Source organism: Neoarius graeffei, chromosome 25 (assembly GCF_027579695.1).
Source record: "Neoarius graeffei isolate fNeoGra1 chromosome 25, fNeoGra1.pri, whole genome shotgun sequence".
NCBI lineage: Eukaryota > Metazoa > Chordata > Actinopteri > Siluriformes > Ariidae > Neoarius > Neoarius graeffei.
In genome coordinates, this window is record NC_083593.1 from 56,073,368 (window position 1) to 56,092,741 (window position 19,374).

At 41.1% G+C, this 19,374-nt stretch overlaps 1 protein-coding gene across 3 annotated transcripts; it reads left to right on the forward strand.

Annotated features, from left to right (window-relative positions):
* Window positions 1-1,299: 1,299 nt before the first annotated feature.
* atp6v1b2 (ATPase H+ transporting V1 subunit B2) lies at window positions 1,300-18,234 on the forward strand. 3 transcript variants are annotated; one of them, XR_009651555.1, is made up of 16 exons: window positions 1,300-1,488; window positions 3,252-3,307; window positions 3,475-3,573; window positions 3,666-3,759; window positions 3,845-3,922; window positions 4,899-5,038; window positions 5,468-5,569; window positions 5,719-5,816; window positions 5,974-6,097; window positions 7,990-8,140; window positions 8,243-8,325; window positions 8,457-8,561; window positions 8,676-8,805; window positions 8,914-9,069; window positions 16,983-17,103; window positions 17,577-18,234. XR_009651555.1 is itself a non-coding variant. In XM_060908824.1 (15 exons), the coding sequence occupies exons 1-14, from the start codon at window positions 1,356-1,358 to the stop codon at window positions 9,048-9,050; spliced, it is 1,530 nt and encodes a 509-aa protein (XP_060764807.1). In that variant the 5' UTR covers window positions 1,300-1,355; the 3' UTR covers window positions 9,051-9,069; window positions 16,983-18,234. The 3 variants fall into 3 exon arrangements, 2 of the variants coding, with proteins under 2 accessions (XP_060764807.1, XP_060764808.1); XM_060908824.1 differs by having other exon boundaries at window positions 16,983-18,234; XM_060908825.1 differs by lacking the exon at window positions 16,983-17,103.
* The last annotated feature ends 1,140 nt before the right edge of the window (window positions 18,235-19,374 follow it).

Here is a 19,374-nt window from a genome sequence, read left to right on the forward strand (position 1 = left end):
TTCATGTTACGTATAAATGTTGACTTAATTTGAAGAAAAAAAATTTTAAATAAAAGTAAACATTTGGAAATAACATGTCATACCTTTCATTATTTTAGTGTGTTAAATCAATTTGGGATAGATCAATCATAATTATGAGAAATTAAGTGTATAAACAATCATAATTTAAGGGTGTGTGATTCAAATTAAAAGCATTAAATCAACTTTTTTTTTAAGGATGAAAGTTTCAAAATGTTTGTATAACTGTATATCAATATTTGACTCATCAGTTAAAATTAAAGGTTGTTATAGTGGTGTAGCGGTGAGCACGGTCGCCTCACAGCAAGAAGGTTCTGGGTTTGAACCCAGCGGCCGGCGAGGGCCTTTCTGTGCGGAGTTTGCATGTTGTCCGCGTGGGTTTCCTCCGGGTGCTCCGGTTTCCCCCACAGTCCAAAGACATGTAGATAAGGTTAACGTGGGGTGGCCTTGGGCTGAGGTGCCCTTGAGCGAGGTACCGAACCCCTGACTGCTCCCCAGGTGCTGTAGTGTGGCTGCCCACTGCTCTGGGTGTGTGTGCGTGTGTGTTCACTGCTTCAGATGGGTTAAATGCAGAGGAGGAATTTCACTGTGCTTGAAGTGTGCATGTGACAAATAAAGGTTTCTTCTTCAAAAATCTAAATTTCTACATAAGTTAGATTGAAAAAATATGTAACAATGCTACAGACATGATAAGCAACATATTAAACTTTATTAAGTAAATAAAGTCAAATATGGGTGGCACGGTGGTGTAGTGGTTAGCGCTGTCGCCTCACAGCAAGAAGGTCCGGGTTTGAGCCCCGTGGCCGGCGAGGGCCTTTCTGTGCGGAGTTTGCATGTTCTCCCCATGTCCGCATGGGTTTCCTCCGGGTGCTCCGGTTTCCCCCCACAGTCCAAAGACATGCAGGTTAGGTTAACTGGTGACTCTAAATTGAGCGTAGGTGTGAATGTGAGTGTGAATGGTTGTCTGTGTCTATGTGTCAGCCCTGTGATGACCTGGCGACTTGTCCAGGGTGAACCCCGCCTTTCGCCCGTAGTCAGCTGGGATAGGCTCCAGCTCGCCTGCGACCCTGTAGAACAGGATAAAGCGGCTAGAGATAATGAGATGAGATGAGAAGTCAAATATTCTTCCATAATTTTTTTTTTGTCTGCATTATATTATTTGTTTGTGTGCCACCAGGTGGCGCATGCGCACAATGCGTCATTTTCTTTTGGGTGAGGGGGCGGGGTTGTTCGAGAGGGTTTCACGCCACTCTACAACGCGCACGCGCAGAAGTGCTGTCACGACCCGCTAGCTTTCTGTCAGCGCAGAGGCTAAGCTAAAGCTACCACCGCTAATCATGAAGGCTCTTCGGGGAATGGTGAGCGGAGCCGTTAACGAAATCACCTCGGCTGTCAGCGGACACAAACCCGCCGCTGTCCGGGAGCACGTCCTCGCAGTCAGCCGCGACTACATCTCTCAACCGAGACTGAGTGAGCAGCCATTTTAATCCTTAAACAAACCCGCTGCTGAGGGGCTTTTTTCTCTTCAGCTAGCCAGATGCACTAAGCAAAGTCCGTATCTCAAAATGCGCCACTAAGTGCACTACGTAGTGTGTAACGGAATGTCTTTTACACCCTATGTAGTGCACTTTGTTTGTTTATTCTGTGCTATTCGGGACGCAGCCATTAGCTGTGTTCAATAGGCTATAGCCTGAATGATGCAGTGAATGAATGACAGGATGAGATAACAAGAAATACACGACATTTATTTATTTATTCATTTAAATAACTTGGCGTATAAACAAAGCTAAAGGATTGTTATTTATACATTTACATGTATGAGTTAGCATTTATTTGATTAGCCTCTGCCGTGTTTGTGCATTTTGTTTTGAATTATTGAGGCCAGCAGCTCAATAATAGGATGCTCATCAAAAATTAAAAAAAGCAATAAGAGTAAAAATAATAACATGATAAAATAAAACCCTGACTATCAAAGCAAAGAAGTGTTGTTTATTTATTTTTTCACATTTTCTGATTTCATCCTTTAACCTGTGCAGTTCCTGATGCCTGATTTTATGCCCTGTTTACTAAATAATACACTGATTTATTTTTTTATTTGCATAATACTTTATTATGTATAATTTTCTGCATTTTGTTGACATTGTTTGTTATTCATACCTTTTATTTTTATCGAGTTTGCAGATTGTTAGATTAGATTAGATTAGATTAGATTAGATTAGATTAGATTCACTTTATTCATCCCACATCGGGGAAATTCACGTGTTACAGTAGCAAGAAAATGTCAAACAGATAACAAATAAAACTGAAATAAAAATTAGACAAACGAACGATTAAATACAGAGGGCTATTTGCATGATCTACCATGAAAAAGTATAGAAAAATTGCCTTATTGAGAGGCTCAGAAAAATTGCACATTACAGGTAGACTCTGTATATATACACATATATATACATAAATAATATATATATAAATAAAAGTATGCATAAAAATAGTTTAAGGCCTATATTATTGCACATAATAATTGCATCGATGAGAGATGGCAGAGGTAGTAGTGGTGAAGTAGTGCAAATATAACGACAAACAGGTTATTGGTGCTACGTTACAAGTTGTGGGTGTTCTACAGTCTGACAGCAGCAGGTATGAATGACCTGTGGTATCTCTCCTTCTTACACCGTGGGTGTAGCAGTCTACTACTAAAAGAGCTGCTTAAAGCCCCACAGCCTCATGTAGGGGGTGAGAGGGGTTCTCCATGATTGAGGTCAGCTTGGCTAACATCCTCCTCTCACCCACCACCTCAATGGAGTCCAGAGGACAGTCCAAGACTGAGCCAGCCCTTCTGACCAGTTTATTAAGTTTCTTCCTGTCCCTCTCTGAACTTCCACAGCCCCAGCAGACCACAGCGTAGAAAATCGCTGATGCTACCACAGAGTCAGTTGTTCTTGAAATATGTAATAAAAAGGAGCATTAGTAGACAGCTAATTGATCAATCATTGGATCAGGCAATTAAATATGTAAATTTATTTAAATTCAGGATTAAATATGAAGGATTGTTTGCATTTTGAAGTAATCCCAAGAAGAAGAAAATCAATGCATAACTGCATCATTCACAGCTCGCTGTCGGCCTGATTGTTGTTATCATGCTGTATGATCAAGCAGTTAAACAACAACAAAAATGATATCGTAGTCATTTGCATAAAATATTATTTGTAAAATGTCACTTTGTCTCTTCATAGCATATAAAACTGTATCAGGTGTCAATGGCCCTCTGGTGATCTTGGACCAAGTGAAGGTACCGTGGAATAATAATAATGATGATGATGATAATAATAATAATAATAATAATAATAATGAACCTCTGAATATTTGTTTCCTCTGAAAGGTCGAGATACACTCTCTGTCTCGCATGTGTTAATAATATTTAAGTACAGCACACACATTAAATCTGCCCCAATGTAGTTTCCCAGGTATGCCGAGATCGTACACTTGACCCTCCCCGATGGCACGAAGCGCAGCGGCCAGGTGCTGGAGGTCAACGGCTCCAAAGCCGTCGTCCAGGTGAGCTGTGTTTTTTTTGTTGTTGTCATTTGGGGGGTTTTTTTGTTTTGTTTTTTTAACCATAACTCATCCCTGATCTCTGTTGGTTTCAGGTGTTTGAAGGAACCTCAGGCATTGATGCCAAGAAGACAAGCTGCGAATTTACAGGCGATATTTTACGCACGCCTGTGTCAGAGGACATGCTAGGTGAGGCGCTTCTTTTCAACCTGATACAGCGCACATGATTTAAAAATACAAATATATACTTTGTGAAAATGGTTTGTATTTCCAGGCCGTGTGTTTAACGGATCAGGAAAGCCCATCGACCGAGGTCCGGCTGTGTTGGCCGAGGATTACTTGGACATCATGGGTAAAACCTCCCACTTTTCCTTTGTGTTGTGCAGCATTAATTTTAGAACCAACAGGAGCTGGAAATCTCACGTTCGGAAAGCAGTTATGAGTAACAGAGAAGCGTTATTATGTCATAAAATATCAGCGCCAATCATGGATCAGAATGCAAATACAGTGCAAATTATGTTACGATTCAAAAATTTACATGTATCTGTGACTTTTTTTTATTTAATATTATCTATCGATCTATCTATCTATTGGGATTTGTTTTATTTTATTTATATACACTCACCGGCCACTTTAATAGGAACTTATTGATTCTAAGATCCCTGTTCTTGGCTGCAGGAGTGGAACTCAATGTGGTCGTCTGATGTATGCTGAGATGCTTTTCTGCTCACCACGGTTGTAAAGAGTGATTGTATGAATTACTATATCCTTCCTGGCAAAAACTGCTCAATCTGTCCATTTTCCTCTGACCTCGCTTATCAACAAGGAGTTTGTTTCCACCCACAGAACTGCCACTTAATCACTCAAAAAATCTTTTTTGTTTTTTGCACCATTCTGTGTAAACTCTAGAGACTGTTGTGTGTGAAAACCCCAGGAGGAGATCAGGAGATTCTGAAATACTCAAACCAAAATACTCATCGGGCTCAAACCACCACCCATACCACAGTGAAAGAAAGTCACACAAAAATGGAGATCACAGTTTTTCCCATTCTGATGTTTGATCATTAACTGAAGCTCTTGATTTATCTGTGTGATTTGATGTCAAGGGATCGGCTGATTAGAGAACCGCGTCAAACAGCTGCAGGTGGATGTAGGGGTGTTCCTAATAAAGTGGCCTCTATGTGTGTCTATTTATTCACAATTCAGTAGAACTGAATCACAGAAACTCAAAAGTCATTGTTTGAAAAAAGCTTTTGTAATTTGGTGCAATCTGGAAGCTCTGAAAGGAGGCGTGGCTAAATATTTGCTTTCTCCACCTGCTCGTCCAGGCCAGCCCATCAACCCACAGTGCCGTATCTACCCCGAGGAGATGATCCAGACCGGCATCTCTGCCATCGATGGCATGAACAGCATTGCCAGGGGGCAGAAAATCCCCATTTTCTCTGCAGCAGGTCTCCCACATAACGAGGTCAGATTAAAATCACCTTCTGAAGAACATTTATTCCAATGTCTTCTGTTTTTCCCTGAAGATCAAATGGAACAAGCAGCAAACACGGCTTCCGACAACGTTTTATCCGAGTGACCCTATTTATAGGATCCAAAATTCTCATGTCCAAATTATTACTCCCTAATAATTCCTGTTATAGAAATGATCTGCTTACAGGACATTATTTTTAAATAAGTGCACAATCCACAGAATGTGAGGTAACTTTGTTATTTAAAGGTTAAAAATGATCTTAAATGGAACGGCATTCTACTGAGAAGTTACGGGGAAAAAATGTCATGACATCCCATCTGCATCTCAGGCTTAGAGGTGGATTACATATGATCGAGGACTGAAAATCACTGTTTTTTTATGTCTGAAAGAAATAATTATTGGTTTTGTGTTTGATCTCAGATCGCAGCACAGATCTGTCGGCAGGCCGGCCTGGTCAAGAAGTCCAAAGACGTGATGGACTACAGCGAGGAGAATTTTGCCATTGTGTTTGCAGCCATGGGGGTGAGGAGAACTTTCTAATGGCTTCCAGGTTGAAGTTCAGTGCCCTGTTCATTGTTGCATGATTACTGGACGAGTTCAGTCAGAGGTTCAGTGGTAGGTTTGATGTCAGCAGGTCACAGTGTGATTGGAGAAAATTGTTCTGACTTTAGGTGAACATGGAGACAGCTCGATTCTTCAAATCTGACTTCGAGGAGAACGGCTCCATGGACAACGTGTGTCTCTTCCTGAATCTGGCCAATGATCCTACGTAAGCATAAAAATCCACTTGCATGCCATGTAGAAGTGGTGCAGTCTGTTGGTATGAGTTCACATCATTTAATAATTATTTTATTTAATGCATAATTTTAGCTGCCTGTATAGCAGTGAGGCACTTGTCCTGATGATGGATTAATTCCCATGTTTAGGATTGAACGCATCATCACTCCTCGCCTGGCGCTGACCTCCGCTGAGTTCCTGGCCTATCAGTGTGAGAAACACGTCCTGGTCATCCTGACTGACATGAGCTCCTACGCTGAAGCCCTGAGGGAGGTCCGAGAGTTTAAAACAACACTGCTGAATCTCAGATCTAACCCTGAACCCAAACCACAAACCCTAACACGGCTCAAAACCCTTAAATTCCACTCACCACGGCTTATTATAATTCCAATACTAACCCCAGTGCTGTTTACAACTCCAAAACTAACCCTGACAATGACTATGGCTTCAAACCTAACCCCAACACTGATGATGACTTTAAAACTAACCCTGATGCTAAGTATGACTCCAATACTGACCCCAACACTGAATATGACTATAAACTAACCCTGACAGTGACTCCAAAACTAACCCCAACACTGACGATGACACCAAAACTAACCCTGATGCTGAGAATGACTCCAAAACTAACCCCAACACTGAATATGACTCTAAACTAACCCCAACACTGAATATGACTCTAAACTAACCCCAACACTGAATATGACTCTAAACTAACCCCAACACTGACAATGACTCCAAAACCGATTCCAAAACTAACCCCAATAATGACAGTGACTCCAAAATTAACCCAGACACTAATAGTGACTCCAAAACTAACCCCAACACTGACAATGACTCCAAAACCGATTCCAGAACTAACCCCAATAATGACAGTGACTCCAAAAACTAACCCCGACACTGACAGTGACTTCAAAACTAACCCCAGCACTGACAGTAATCACACAACTAACCCCAGCACTGACCGTGAATCCAAAACTAACCCCAGCACTGACCATGAATCCAAAACTAACCCCAGCACTGACCGTGACTCCGAAACTAACCCCAGCACTGACCGTGACTCCGAAACTAACACCAGCACTGACCGTGACTCCGAAACTAACCCCAGCACTGACCGTGACTCCGAAACTAACCCCAGCACTGACAGTGACTCCGAAACTAACCCCAGCACTGACCGTGACTCCGAAACTAACCCCAGCACTGACCGTGACTCCGAAACTAACCCCAGCACTGACCGTGACTCCGAAACTAACCCCAGCACTGACCGTGACTCCGAAACTAACCCCAGCACTGACCGTGACTCCGAAACTAACCCCAGCACTGACCGTGACTCCGAAACTAACCCCAGCACTGACCGTGACTCCGAAACTAACCCCAGCACTGACCGTGACTCCGAAACTAACCCCAGCACTGACCGTGACTCCGAAACTAACCCCAGCACTGACCGTGACTCCGAAACTAACCCCAGCACTGACCGTGACTCCGAAACTAACCCCAGCACTGACCGTGACTCCGAAACTAACCCCAGCACTGACCGTGACTCCGAAACTAACCCCAGCACTGACCGTGACTCCGAAACTAACCCCAGCACTGACCGTGACTCCGAAACTAACCCCAGCACTGACCGTGACTCCGAAACTAACCCCAGCACTGACCGTGACTCCGAAACTAACCCCAGCACTGACCGTGACTCCGAAACTAACCCCAGCACTGACAGTGACTCCGAAACTAACCCCAGCACTGACCGTGACTCCGAAACTAACCCCAGCACTGACCGTGACTCCGAAACTAACCCCAGCACTGACCGTGACTCCGAAACTAACCCCAGCACTGACCGTGACTCCGAAACTAACCCCAGCACTGACCGTGACTCCGAAACTAACCCCAGCACTGACCGTGACTCCGAAACTAACCCCAGCACTGACCGTGACTCCGAAACCAACCCCAGCACTGACAGCGACTCTGCAACTAACCCCCAGCACTGACAGCGACTCCGCAACTAACCACGAACTAATCCCTGCACTGAGTATAACTATACAATTTGCCCCATCATTGATTATGACTCTAAACTAACCCCAACACTAATTATGACTCTAAAACTAACCCCAGTATGAGATCTGTGTGTTATATTTCCGTGATCTCTGAAATCTAACCTTCTTTCCAAGGTGTCTGCAGCGAGAGAGGAAGTGCCTGGACGCCGTGGTTTCCCTGGTTACATGTACACTGATCTGGCGACAATCTACGAGCGGGCGGGGCGAGTGGAGGGACGTAACGGCTCCATCACTCAGATCCCCATCCTCACCATGCCTAATGACGGTGAGAGAGAGAGAGATTTCTCTTTCTGCTATCTCACACTACTTCTCTACAGAACCGTGTGACTATACAGTGTGAATTGACGTGTTCTTTAATCCACCACAGACATCACGCACCCCATTCCTGATCTGACCGGCTACATCACGGAGGGTCAGATCTACGTGGACCGACAGCTTCACAACAGACAGGTCAGTCAGGAGAACATAACCTCAGCCCTGAGAGTAGTGCGGGTTTATATTAATGCACACTTATTGTTTCCATAGTGACCGCTCACGCTTCGTGTAAACCGATTGAAAAAACATGTGCTTGTTGTGTGCAGATCTATCCTCCCATCAACGTCCTGCCGTCTCTGTCTCGACTCATGAAGTCGGCTATCGGAGAGGGAATGACGCGCAAGGACCACTCGGACGTCTCCAACCAGCTGGTGAGATTCAGAGCCGGTTCACATGACCAGCTGTTTAATATGCAGATATCTGTGTTTATAAATATTGTAGCTGATTTGTTTATGGAGCGTGAAAAGCGAGTAATGTGTTGTCAGTACGCGTGTTACGCTATCGGGAAAGACGTCCAGGCCATGAAGGCTGTAGTGGGAGAAGAAGCTCTGACGGCTGATGATCTGCTCTACCTGGAGTTTCTGCAGAAGTTTGAGAAGAATTTTATCTCTCAAGGTGAGTCAGTTAGAAAAAAGTAGATAGATAGATAGATAGATAGATAGATAGATAGATAGATAGATAGAAAGTGATTTTAAAGAATTACCTTCCGTGTCGTCCTCACAGGCGCTTATGAAAACCGCACCGTGTATGAAACCCTGGACATCGGCTGGCAGCTGATGCGAATTTTCCCCAAGGAGATGCTGAAGAGGATCCCACAGAGCACACTGGCTGAGTTTTACCCCCGAGAGTCCAAACACTGAGCCTCGGATCCGTTCTGCTGTACGCTCTTTACTCCTCTCCTCCTGTAGCTCCTTAAATATCACACCCTGGGTATATGATCACCTTGAGCTGCGCTGTTATACGTTTACATCTCTCTCTGCTTCTGCTTCTCTCTGTACATGAGATAAATGTGGCCAAACCGTGATGTATATATGTTGTGAATATTGTCACAGTAGTGAGTGTGAGTGTGAAAAAAAAAAGATATCGTGAGCGTATAAATAGATTATTAACTAAATGTTTCATCCTGGTGCCATCACTAGAGCGCTGGAATTATCATTACAGAATAAAGTGATAAAGCTGTGTGCGTTTATTGGGTGGAAGTGAAACGTGATGCGAGTATGTGGTCAGAATGACGAAGTGGAAAAGCGTGTGAAAAATTTACATGTTGCACCAAATGTTATCAATCATATCAAGGCGTCAGCGTTCTTCACTCTGGCTTCCATTAATAATATGACGTGTTTTATTATATTACAGACAGACAGCGGGCGAACGCGCTCTGATCACCGAGCGCTACGTAAAATCTGGAGAGCTCGGAGCCTATTCGCCGCTGTAGAGATGAGTGAAGGGTTGTTTTACAATCAGGGTACAAAGTTTGTGTCACAGGGGTCCAAAATTCAAATTGATTCAAACTGGTTCTTGTACCAGTTTTTAAAGGTCCCATGGCATGGTGGTTTGTTGATGCTTTAAACGGGCTCGTGGAGGTTTCCGGATGTTATATCCGCAGCCTTTCTTGAAATGAACCTTCGGCACGTAGATATAGCCTCCTGGGAGAAAGCCCCATTTCAGCGCTTTTCCCAGTGCGTTGTTTTGCTAATGAGAAGCATGGAGGTGGGAGAGGGTGGGGGCGGGTCTTATCATTAATATTCATGACATGTAAACGTGTTACCTCTGATTGGCTAACAGCACTGTGACGCTACCTCCGGTGGGTCAGAACAAGCGGATGTGGGTGTCTTACTATGGCGAGAGGGAAGGAACAAACCGCGAAGGGAAAAATACCGCGTGCTGACGTCATTAAGGTGCGACGCGAGGAAATAAAATAAATTCAACAAATGTTTGGGTTTTTACTGAACAAACAAACAAATAAAATGAACGAGTGACTTAAAAAAAAGAATGTGGGTGTCTTTGTAAAAACTGTTTTGATTGGCTATTATAACAGAGCATGCTGCATGCTTTTTGGTTTTGTAGCGCAGATTACCTGGCTAACTGCAGGAAGCGGTTAGCTGCACAGCTAATGTAGCCATTGCAAGGCTAACGTGGCACCGATTTTAAAACACGGCAAAACATAAGCTCATAAGTTACAGTCAATTTCCAGACTAAACTCAGTTTAACAGAGCATGCTGCATGCTTTTTGGTTTTGTAGCGCAGAGTACCTGGCTAACTGCAGGAAGCGGTTTGCTGCACAGCTAATGTAGCCATTGCTAGGCTAACGCACCAATTTTAAAACACGGCAAAACGACTTAACAGTTATACACTTACTTGTTCGGTGTTTGTTGCTGATGCGGCAGGGATGCTTGGTACGGACCCAGGCTTCAGTGACAGTTGATGTACAAAACCTGCCCTGTACTGTCCCAAGTTGTGGAAACATTCATCAGGAAAATGCTTCCGACAAACATACACCGTCTTAGGTAGACTCGACGGCGTATTATTGAAGTAAATAAAATTAAGCCACTGCGTCTTCAGGGGCTCTCCCATCGGCAGTAAAAACAGACTCCTTTCTGTGTTGTCACATCCATGTACAGCGCAATTTCCATGTTTCGCTCGCTTAGGTGATGCCATGTTGTTGTGTCCTCCCTCTATGGTCTCCTCACTACAACTGGGCGGGCAATCCATACGGTGGGTGGGAATCCAGAGGGGGGGCGTGGGGATCATCTCCCTTGCTGACGTAGTAAAGGGAAGAGCTTATCAACGCGCCGTTTTGACGCGCCATTCTCAAATGTTGGGCATAGTTTGGTTTACACATTATGAAATTTCTAGCCACTGGGGTGACTTAAGAAGGTCAGAGGAACTCATTTTAACGTTAAAAAACCTCAGAAAGTGAAAATTTCATGCCATGGGACCTTTAAGTGAAGGACAAGTTAAAGAACAGATTTCAGGTAATTTTTTGACGTGTGTATGGTAGTTTTGTGTAATCTGCTATAAGATAAAGAAGATTAAGTGTGGCTTTAAGCAGGGCTGGGAGAAACAAATGAAGTGATTCTCGGAGACGACTTTTTTTTTTTTGACAATTCAGAATCCACTACTTCCATAGTGCTTTTAAATATAAGGCTGTAAGCTTTGTGTTAGTTGTCTCTAATACTTATGTCCCAATATCTTGACCACATTTTAGGATGCAAATAATCATTTTAGATATGTTATTTTATATTGAAAAATTAGCTGTCTCGGAGAGGACATTTTTTTGACACAATTCCATACTAATTTGATCAAAATAGTCTGAAAACTTACTGGCATTCAACATTAAAACTTAACGATGTTTCCAATGATATGGAACCAAATATTTGTTTTATGGTATAGAGAATGATTTAAGTGCATCCCTTTTGGAGCTACCTGTGGTCAAAAAAGCACTTTTTCTAAAGGACACGAGTAATTTTGCTAAATATGACATATATTGCCAGACATTCACCAAAAATAACGTTATCACCAATTTTTTTTTTGCATGGTAAATAGAGCTATCACAGGGCTACAATAAACAACCAAGTTTATTTAGTCAAGCCTTTTGATATTGAAGATAATAAGTGTTAAATGTGATTTTTAGCTTGCCTACCCTGATTGTAAAACAACGCTGAAGCCATCTGGCCGCCATCTTACCACTCGCATTGTGTGTATGTGGTTTGTGTGTTAAACCGTTGTATCTGATCAGACTTGCCCCAAGAAAAGTATCTCCTGACTTTTTATTCCTTTCATTACGTACTCTTATTTTCTCAACTTCACCCACATTCCTTACATTCCTTTATAGCACTCCGCTTCACTGTTAGTGTTTTTTATTTTTTCCAGTTCAGTCTCTGATCTTTTTTTTTTTTAATGGCTCTTTTACTACTATAATTATTTCAACAGATGTTATTTCAGTTTTTATCAGCAGTGTATCTTTCTCTTACTTATATTAGTTCTTCTAATTAGTTAGTTAGTTAGTTAGTTAGTTAGTTAGTTAGTTAGTTAGTTAGTTAGTTAGTTAGTTCTTATATCAACACAAGTGCTGTACAATACTTCCTTTCTGCTGAGGACAGTTGTTGAAACAGGATTATTGTCTCATATTATTTGCCATTTTCACTTCATTCTCACAGTCACGTCTTAACAGGATTTATTGGTCATATTGGTTGCAAGCTGCATGAATATTGTGACAGTGAATAACCCTAACCCCTGACTACATCATCGCTTGTTTACCGCAATGCATTATGGGCGATACCCGGAGTCAGCTCCGCTGTATTGTTTAGTTTCGCCTTTGTTAAACATTGCATTGTTGTGTCTAACCGGTTTTAACCGTGCCAAAAGTGAACTGCTGTGTGCTTTACTGTGTCTCCACGACAAAGAAAACACCTAATTGGAGCTTTTATCAGCTGTCAGTCGAGAAGAAGAGAAGAAAGAAATGGAGAAGTTTAATCTGTGACAAAAACCTTCAAACTGAATCGAAATGGACAAGTGTTTGTAGCTTACATTTCTCTGGTGGGAAAAAGACGTACTTAAACTGTGACCCAGCAATATTTCTATGGTCTGTGGAACGGCCTTCGGTTATAGAAGATTACAACAATCAACACTGTTCATCGTCTGAAACTAACGATATTCCAAAGCCTGTAAAACACAGAAGCATTCTTTGGCCTTTGCCTCTCGGCGTACCGAAGCACTTGGCAGTCGAACGAGCCTGTCGGACCGATAAAACTCCCAAACCACCACGGGTTCTCTTCCGGGTCTGTATAATGTTCAGTGGACCTCACTAGCGGCATTTATTGAAAAAAATGCATTTATACTGAACACGACACGGCAGATCAGCAGGTTTCCAAAGATTTTTTTTAAATGTTTCCTGTTATCAAGGGTTTTTTTTTTTAACTAATCACTCATAAATGTTTCAATAAAACATTCTGAGATTTGATGTTGTACAATCAGTGCGTTTACATGCATATAGAGAAAATTGAATTTCTGCCGTAGCTCGACTGAAATCGAAGTTCTGAATGCCATGGAAACACCTTAGCTCGGCTGAAATCGAACCGAACTGGATTTCTCGTAATCGAGCTACGCGACCTAGATTATGCGATTGTAGTCGAGCTACTTAGTGCATGTAAACCCTATCGAGCTACGTAGTTGAGCTACTTACTTCAGCACTGCCCCTTCCGGAAGTGACGAGTGACGAGACCACAAGCGGGAAATACAACAGCCTCGGTCGGCATGACAACAGTAGTAGTAGCGAGCAGCAGAAGAGGTCAGGAGGAACAAGGAGAATGAACGAACACGGAACTGATAACTTTGTTTATACTCTTGAATAGCTCTTCTTCATGACGACAACCGGAAGTGTACCAACACGATGGGGCGTGTAGCGCCACCTGTGGCTCGGGTGCACAATGTACCTCACACAATAGCTCGATTTCCTTGTGTGCATGTAGGATTGGATTTCTCTGGCACCCCTGCTGGGACCCTTAGCTCGATTACCGACAGCAGCTCGATTTGGATGTGCATGTAAACGCACTGAGTGTAGTCGACTCGGTCAATCTCTAGGTTGTACGAATTATTGTCACTTATATCTTACCTTCTCACCAAGCTTGATTTGGATTCCTGCTATAAACCCTCGACATGTTCTCCACCTCTTTAAATCACCAATTTCGTTGTCTTCCACGACAGAGCATGGCAAAATCGCTCCTCTCACATCACTGTCATGTAAAATTAATCTAACATCCACTATATTACACAGCTACCGACCCCAGCGATCCTCCATAATGCATTGCAATAAACAAGTGATAACGTAGTTACGCTTGGGGGCTATTACGTGACCAATAAATCCTGTTAAGACGTGACTGTGAGAATTAAGTGAAAATGGCAAATAACATGAGGAAATAATCCTGTTTCAACAACTGTCCTCAATAGAAAGGAAGTATTGTACAGCCTTTGTGTTGGAAGGAAGGAAGGAATAAAATATAGATAAATAAAGATAGAAAGGAAGAAGAACTGTACAAAAGAGAAAAATACACTGTATAAGGGGAAAAACTGAAATAATCTCCATAAAAATAATTATAGTAGTAACAGAGCCATTCGAAAAAAATTATCAGAGACTGAACTGGAAAAGGAAAAAACACTAACAGTGAAGCAGAGCACTATAAAGATATGTAAGGAATGGGGGATAATGTGGAGAAAATAAGAGGCGGTAATGAAAGGGAAAAAAGTCAGAAGATACTTTTCTTGGGGCAAATTTGATTGAATATGACACTTTAACACACAAACCACATACACACGATATGAGCGGTAAGATGGCTTCACTCTGACGACCCTGTGAGCTTCCAGATTTTATTCAGAGCTCAGTGGCTCTGATTGGTCGTTACAAATAAGGCGTGCCCAAACTGATTAATTCTAAACATCACGTAAGCACATAATGCTGCTAACTCGTTATCCTCAATCATCCATTTCTTTATAAGCATCTCTTCCTTTATCGCTATAGTAACAGCAGCCTAATTCCTGATGTGGAAAACACAGCGCCACCTGCAGTACCAGAAAACTCGTACGTGAGATTGTAATCTTGTGACCATGGTTTGGTTAAGATACAAAAAGGAAATCTCATATTCACAATATGTCGGAAAAGCGTATTACGACGTAATTCATCATGATATCGATATTGTGATGTCATACAACACCCCCCAAATGGACGTCCCTCTTGTCCAAAATCGTACCTGGAGATACAGTACCAGTCAAAATTCATCGGTTCAGTTCACAGGTTTTTGTGTATTTTGTATTTTCTACACTGTAGAACAACACTGAAGACGTCAAAGCTATAAAATAATATCTGGAACATACAGTATATACTTACTGACTGAGTGGGCGGGCCGGACGGGAAAATATTTGGCTCAAGGTCACGCCGTACGGCCCGGCCTGACTCGCTCAATAAGCATTTTATCACATGACTTTTTTTTTTTTTAACTCGTACAGTACCATAGAAAACGATGAACAACGGTGTGCGAAAAACGAACTGATCAATTTTTATTTGATTTGACAGCAAACCATTAATATGCTGAATCACCTTTGCACAAGTTTGAAATAGTTTGAATTCTATAAAATACAACTGACTTTACTGTTCTCTCAAAATGAAAACGATTTTAAGATAACAGCGTTAGTAAAAGTCAGTTCATACTCAGGTCAGGTCAGCTCTACACGAAATAACTTTTGAAAACAAAATAGAGTTGAGTCAGCAGTCGAGTCAGTTCAGTCTTCTTCATCTGATGCTGATTCGATAACAAAACATCGTTTTGTTTTTTTTCCTTCGGAATAATGAATGTGTCCGTGTATCAACAAGTGAATTTCTTCGCTCGAAAGTACCTTCTTTTCGTTTTTATCCCCCGCTGGCTGAAAGGCCCGAAGAGGGATTATGTCGTGGCAATGTCCGTCCCGGGAGGGGTGCTCACCTTCTGAAATCAACTCCTCTCACAATTTTTGGAGGAATTTCACGAAACTTGGCAGGATTCTTTGTTATATGTCAGTAATACACATATTACAGTTTCGCTCAATTCGGTTGCATTTTACCAGAGTTACAGCCCTTGATTAACAAAATTATAATTTGATAATTTCACGAGAGTGTGTTTTCCTCACAGTTTGTGGAGGAATTTCACCAAACTTGACAAGAGGCATTGTTATATGTCAGTAGTACTCATATTGTAATTTTGTTCAATTCGGTCGCATTTTACCAGAGTTCCAGCCCTTGATTAACAACCTTGTACTTTCCCAATCTCATGAAGGTGTGCTCGCCTTCTGACACCAACAACTCCCACAATTTTTCGATGAATTTCTCGAAGCTTGGCAAAAGGCCTCGTTATATGACGGTAATACGCAGATTGCGATTTAATTTCATTTGTGAAAATTTTCCCAGAGTTTTGACCTTTGATTAAATAACTTGTACTTTGATAATTTCATGAGGGTGTACGCTCTTCTGAAATCAACTCCTCTCACAATTTGTGGAGGAATTTCACCAAACTTGGCAAAAGGCTTTGTTATATGACCGTTATACGTGTATTGAAATTTCGTTTAATTTGGGCAGATTTTCCCAGAGTTATGCCCTTGATTATTAACAAACTTGTACTTTGGCAGTTTCATCAAGGTGTGCTTGCGTTCTGAAATCAACTTCCCTCACAATTTTTATCCCCCACTGGCTGAAAGGCCCGAAGGGGGATTATGTCGTGGCGATGTCCGTCTGTCCATCCCGGGAAGGGTACTCGCCTTCTGAAATCAACTCCTCTCACACATTTTGGAGGAGTTTCACGAAACTTGACAGGATTCTTTGTTATATGTCGATAATACGCATATTGCAATTTCGTTCAATTCAGTCACATTTTACCAGAGTTATGGCCGAGTTGCCAGCGGGGGAGATTGTGCTCTCAGAGCTCTCATGTCTTCAACAATTTCAGCTTGTTCAAGTCGGTCTGTGTCTGAAAGCATCTGGAGAATAAAATTCATTCACTGTGCTCAGTCATATCGCTCATTTTTCAAAGTAACAATTCAGAGCAAAATGAAAACAGCTGAAGTGAGGGAAACGGGTCCGGGGGCCACGTACGGCTTTTTCTGGACCGGATTCAAAATTCCGTATCTGCCCAGTCACATGACTTTTCCCAGTGGTTTTATTCAGAGCGTACACGCAGGTCCGTACGGGTCATACGATAAATGGAATTATGTAGTAAATTTTTAAAAAAGTGGTAACAAAAAAAAAAACCCAGGATGTTTTGATATTTTAGATCCTTCAGCGTATCCAGCGTTTCCCTTCATGGCGCTTTGCACACGATCAGCATTCCCTTAACCAGCTTCATGAGGGAGTCACCTGGAAGGCTTTTCAATTAACAGGTGCCTCGTCAAAAGGTAATTAGTGGATGAGTTTCTTGCTTTCTTAATGCATTTGAGATCAAACAGTAATAACACTGTAATAATACTTGATATACAGTATTATATCAAGAACTGTTTAGCTACGTAAAGAGAAACCGCACTCAATTAGAAGGCGTGTCCAAACCTTTGACTGGTACTGTATGAACCGATATCTACTATTCATCCTGCGTGACTGACGATGTTCTGTCCCACTGGGTCGGGATGTTATACAAGAAGCTGACATCCAAGTTAACACTAACATTGAGCAATATCTCAACGATTAAACTATTGGAAAATATTACACCTGATTACAAAGACACGTCAGGTAGCTGCATTCGTTATTTCTTCATCAGTATTTTTTTTCCAAGTTTGTAATGCTTGACTAAGTTCATGCTGCGTTTCCTCTGAAGACTAAACAAAAAAGTTACACTAAAGTTACGTGACTTGTTTTTTTTTTGTCTTTTTTACAGGACAAAGTTTGTGCTTTTGATTGGACAGTGAGTGTTCGGTCTGATCTAGGGGAAGAAACTTTAATCTCTGGTGCAAAGCTAAAGAATGGAACGTATTTCAGCTGATCGATTATATCTGGAAAAAATAAAAAGATTTTAAAGATTTTTCTTTAAGACACGTAACATAAAATCGTAACATTAGCTAATATCTGTCTGTTCCTTTCTACTAATAAACTCTATTCTGTAAAAGCCACATGTGCAGTCGTAGTACAGATGGTGATCCTTTTTATATTCGCCAAGCAATATTATTTACCACATGTAATTAATTTCTTTTACTTTACTTTAGTCCATTTACAAAGCTAAACGCCTGCCAATCTCTGGTCTTTAAAAAGTATTTATTTTTCTGCCGTATATATTTGATGAGTTGGATGTTGTTTGCTATTTTTACTTTATTTATTATGTTGTTTTTTACGATCCTGATTATTTATTGGTGCCGCTGTGGGTGTGTGTGGGTGTGGTGTGGTGTTCCTCGTACAATCGATGTGCCACAGTAAAGTATCACCTCGTCACCTCAGGTGAGTTTCACACGGAAGGATGTTTTGTCTGAGCGCATGGAAACGATGTGATTGTGAAACGTATGTGTATCATTCAGTCTGTGGAATAAAATCTGATCACATGCCATTGATCCTTTTGTCATTTATTTCCAGGACGGAGAAAATAACCTGAGATACAGAAATGATCCGAACCCATCTGGATTGATTTATTTACTTACTTACAGTCACTGTGTCATTATTTAGAGTTATTATCTCGTTATTTTTATTTACTAACTCTCAGTTTTTGGGTTAGAATCTCATCTCAGGGTTTTTTTTTATAATATTAAGTTATTTTTGACCGAGTAGCTCATTATTTTGACTCATGATTTCAGGATATTATCTCATTTTGATTTGGTCATAACAAATAACTCAAAAGTTAAAATAATGACAGCAGTTGAAAAAAAATCACACCACGCAGTTCAGGGCTTCTGGAATTTCCTGCATTGAAGAAATCACAGGAAATCACTTTATGTCTCATGCATTTTTATTTTACACATGATTACACACACACACACACACACACATATAAATAAATAAAATAGTTATTCCATGAAATCGAGTCGTACATGAGCTAATAGCCGACGAGGCGCGTACTGTAGCACCAAGTTGTCTATAATCCGTGTACAACGAGATTGGGTGGAATAACTGTTTTATTCTAACCACATTCACTGGATTTTGAGCAACAGAGCATTTTTTTTTGCAAATTCAATAAATAAATGCTTTATACAAAGCATCCAACAAAATAATTTCCGCTTAGAATGTAAACAAACTGGCGAAATGACAGGAGCAATCTCTGAAAAATGCGATAATAATAATTCTTGAAAAATAAAAAAAAGATATGCTCTTACCATCAAATACTTTTATTCCATATTTTGTTGGTTTTTTTGTATTTTTTGGGTTTTGTTTTCGAGTAGAGTTTTTATTTCGTTCTCAGTTGGTTCAGCAACACACTGCCATTTTGTTTATCTCTACTCACGGTATATGAGCTGATATCCAAGTAGTAGAGTAGCCAGTCAGAGCGCGTGATTGCTCATATCCAGTGAATGTGGATAGAATAATAATAAATTTCCTGTCAGACCTGTAATCTGTTGTTTGCCTCCAGTTTACTTACTAAATAGTAAACTTACAGCTTACTAATATATATATATATATATATATATATATATATATATATATATATATATATACACACACATATATATATATATATATATATATATATATAT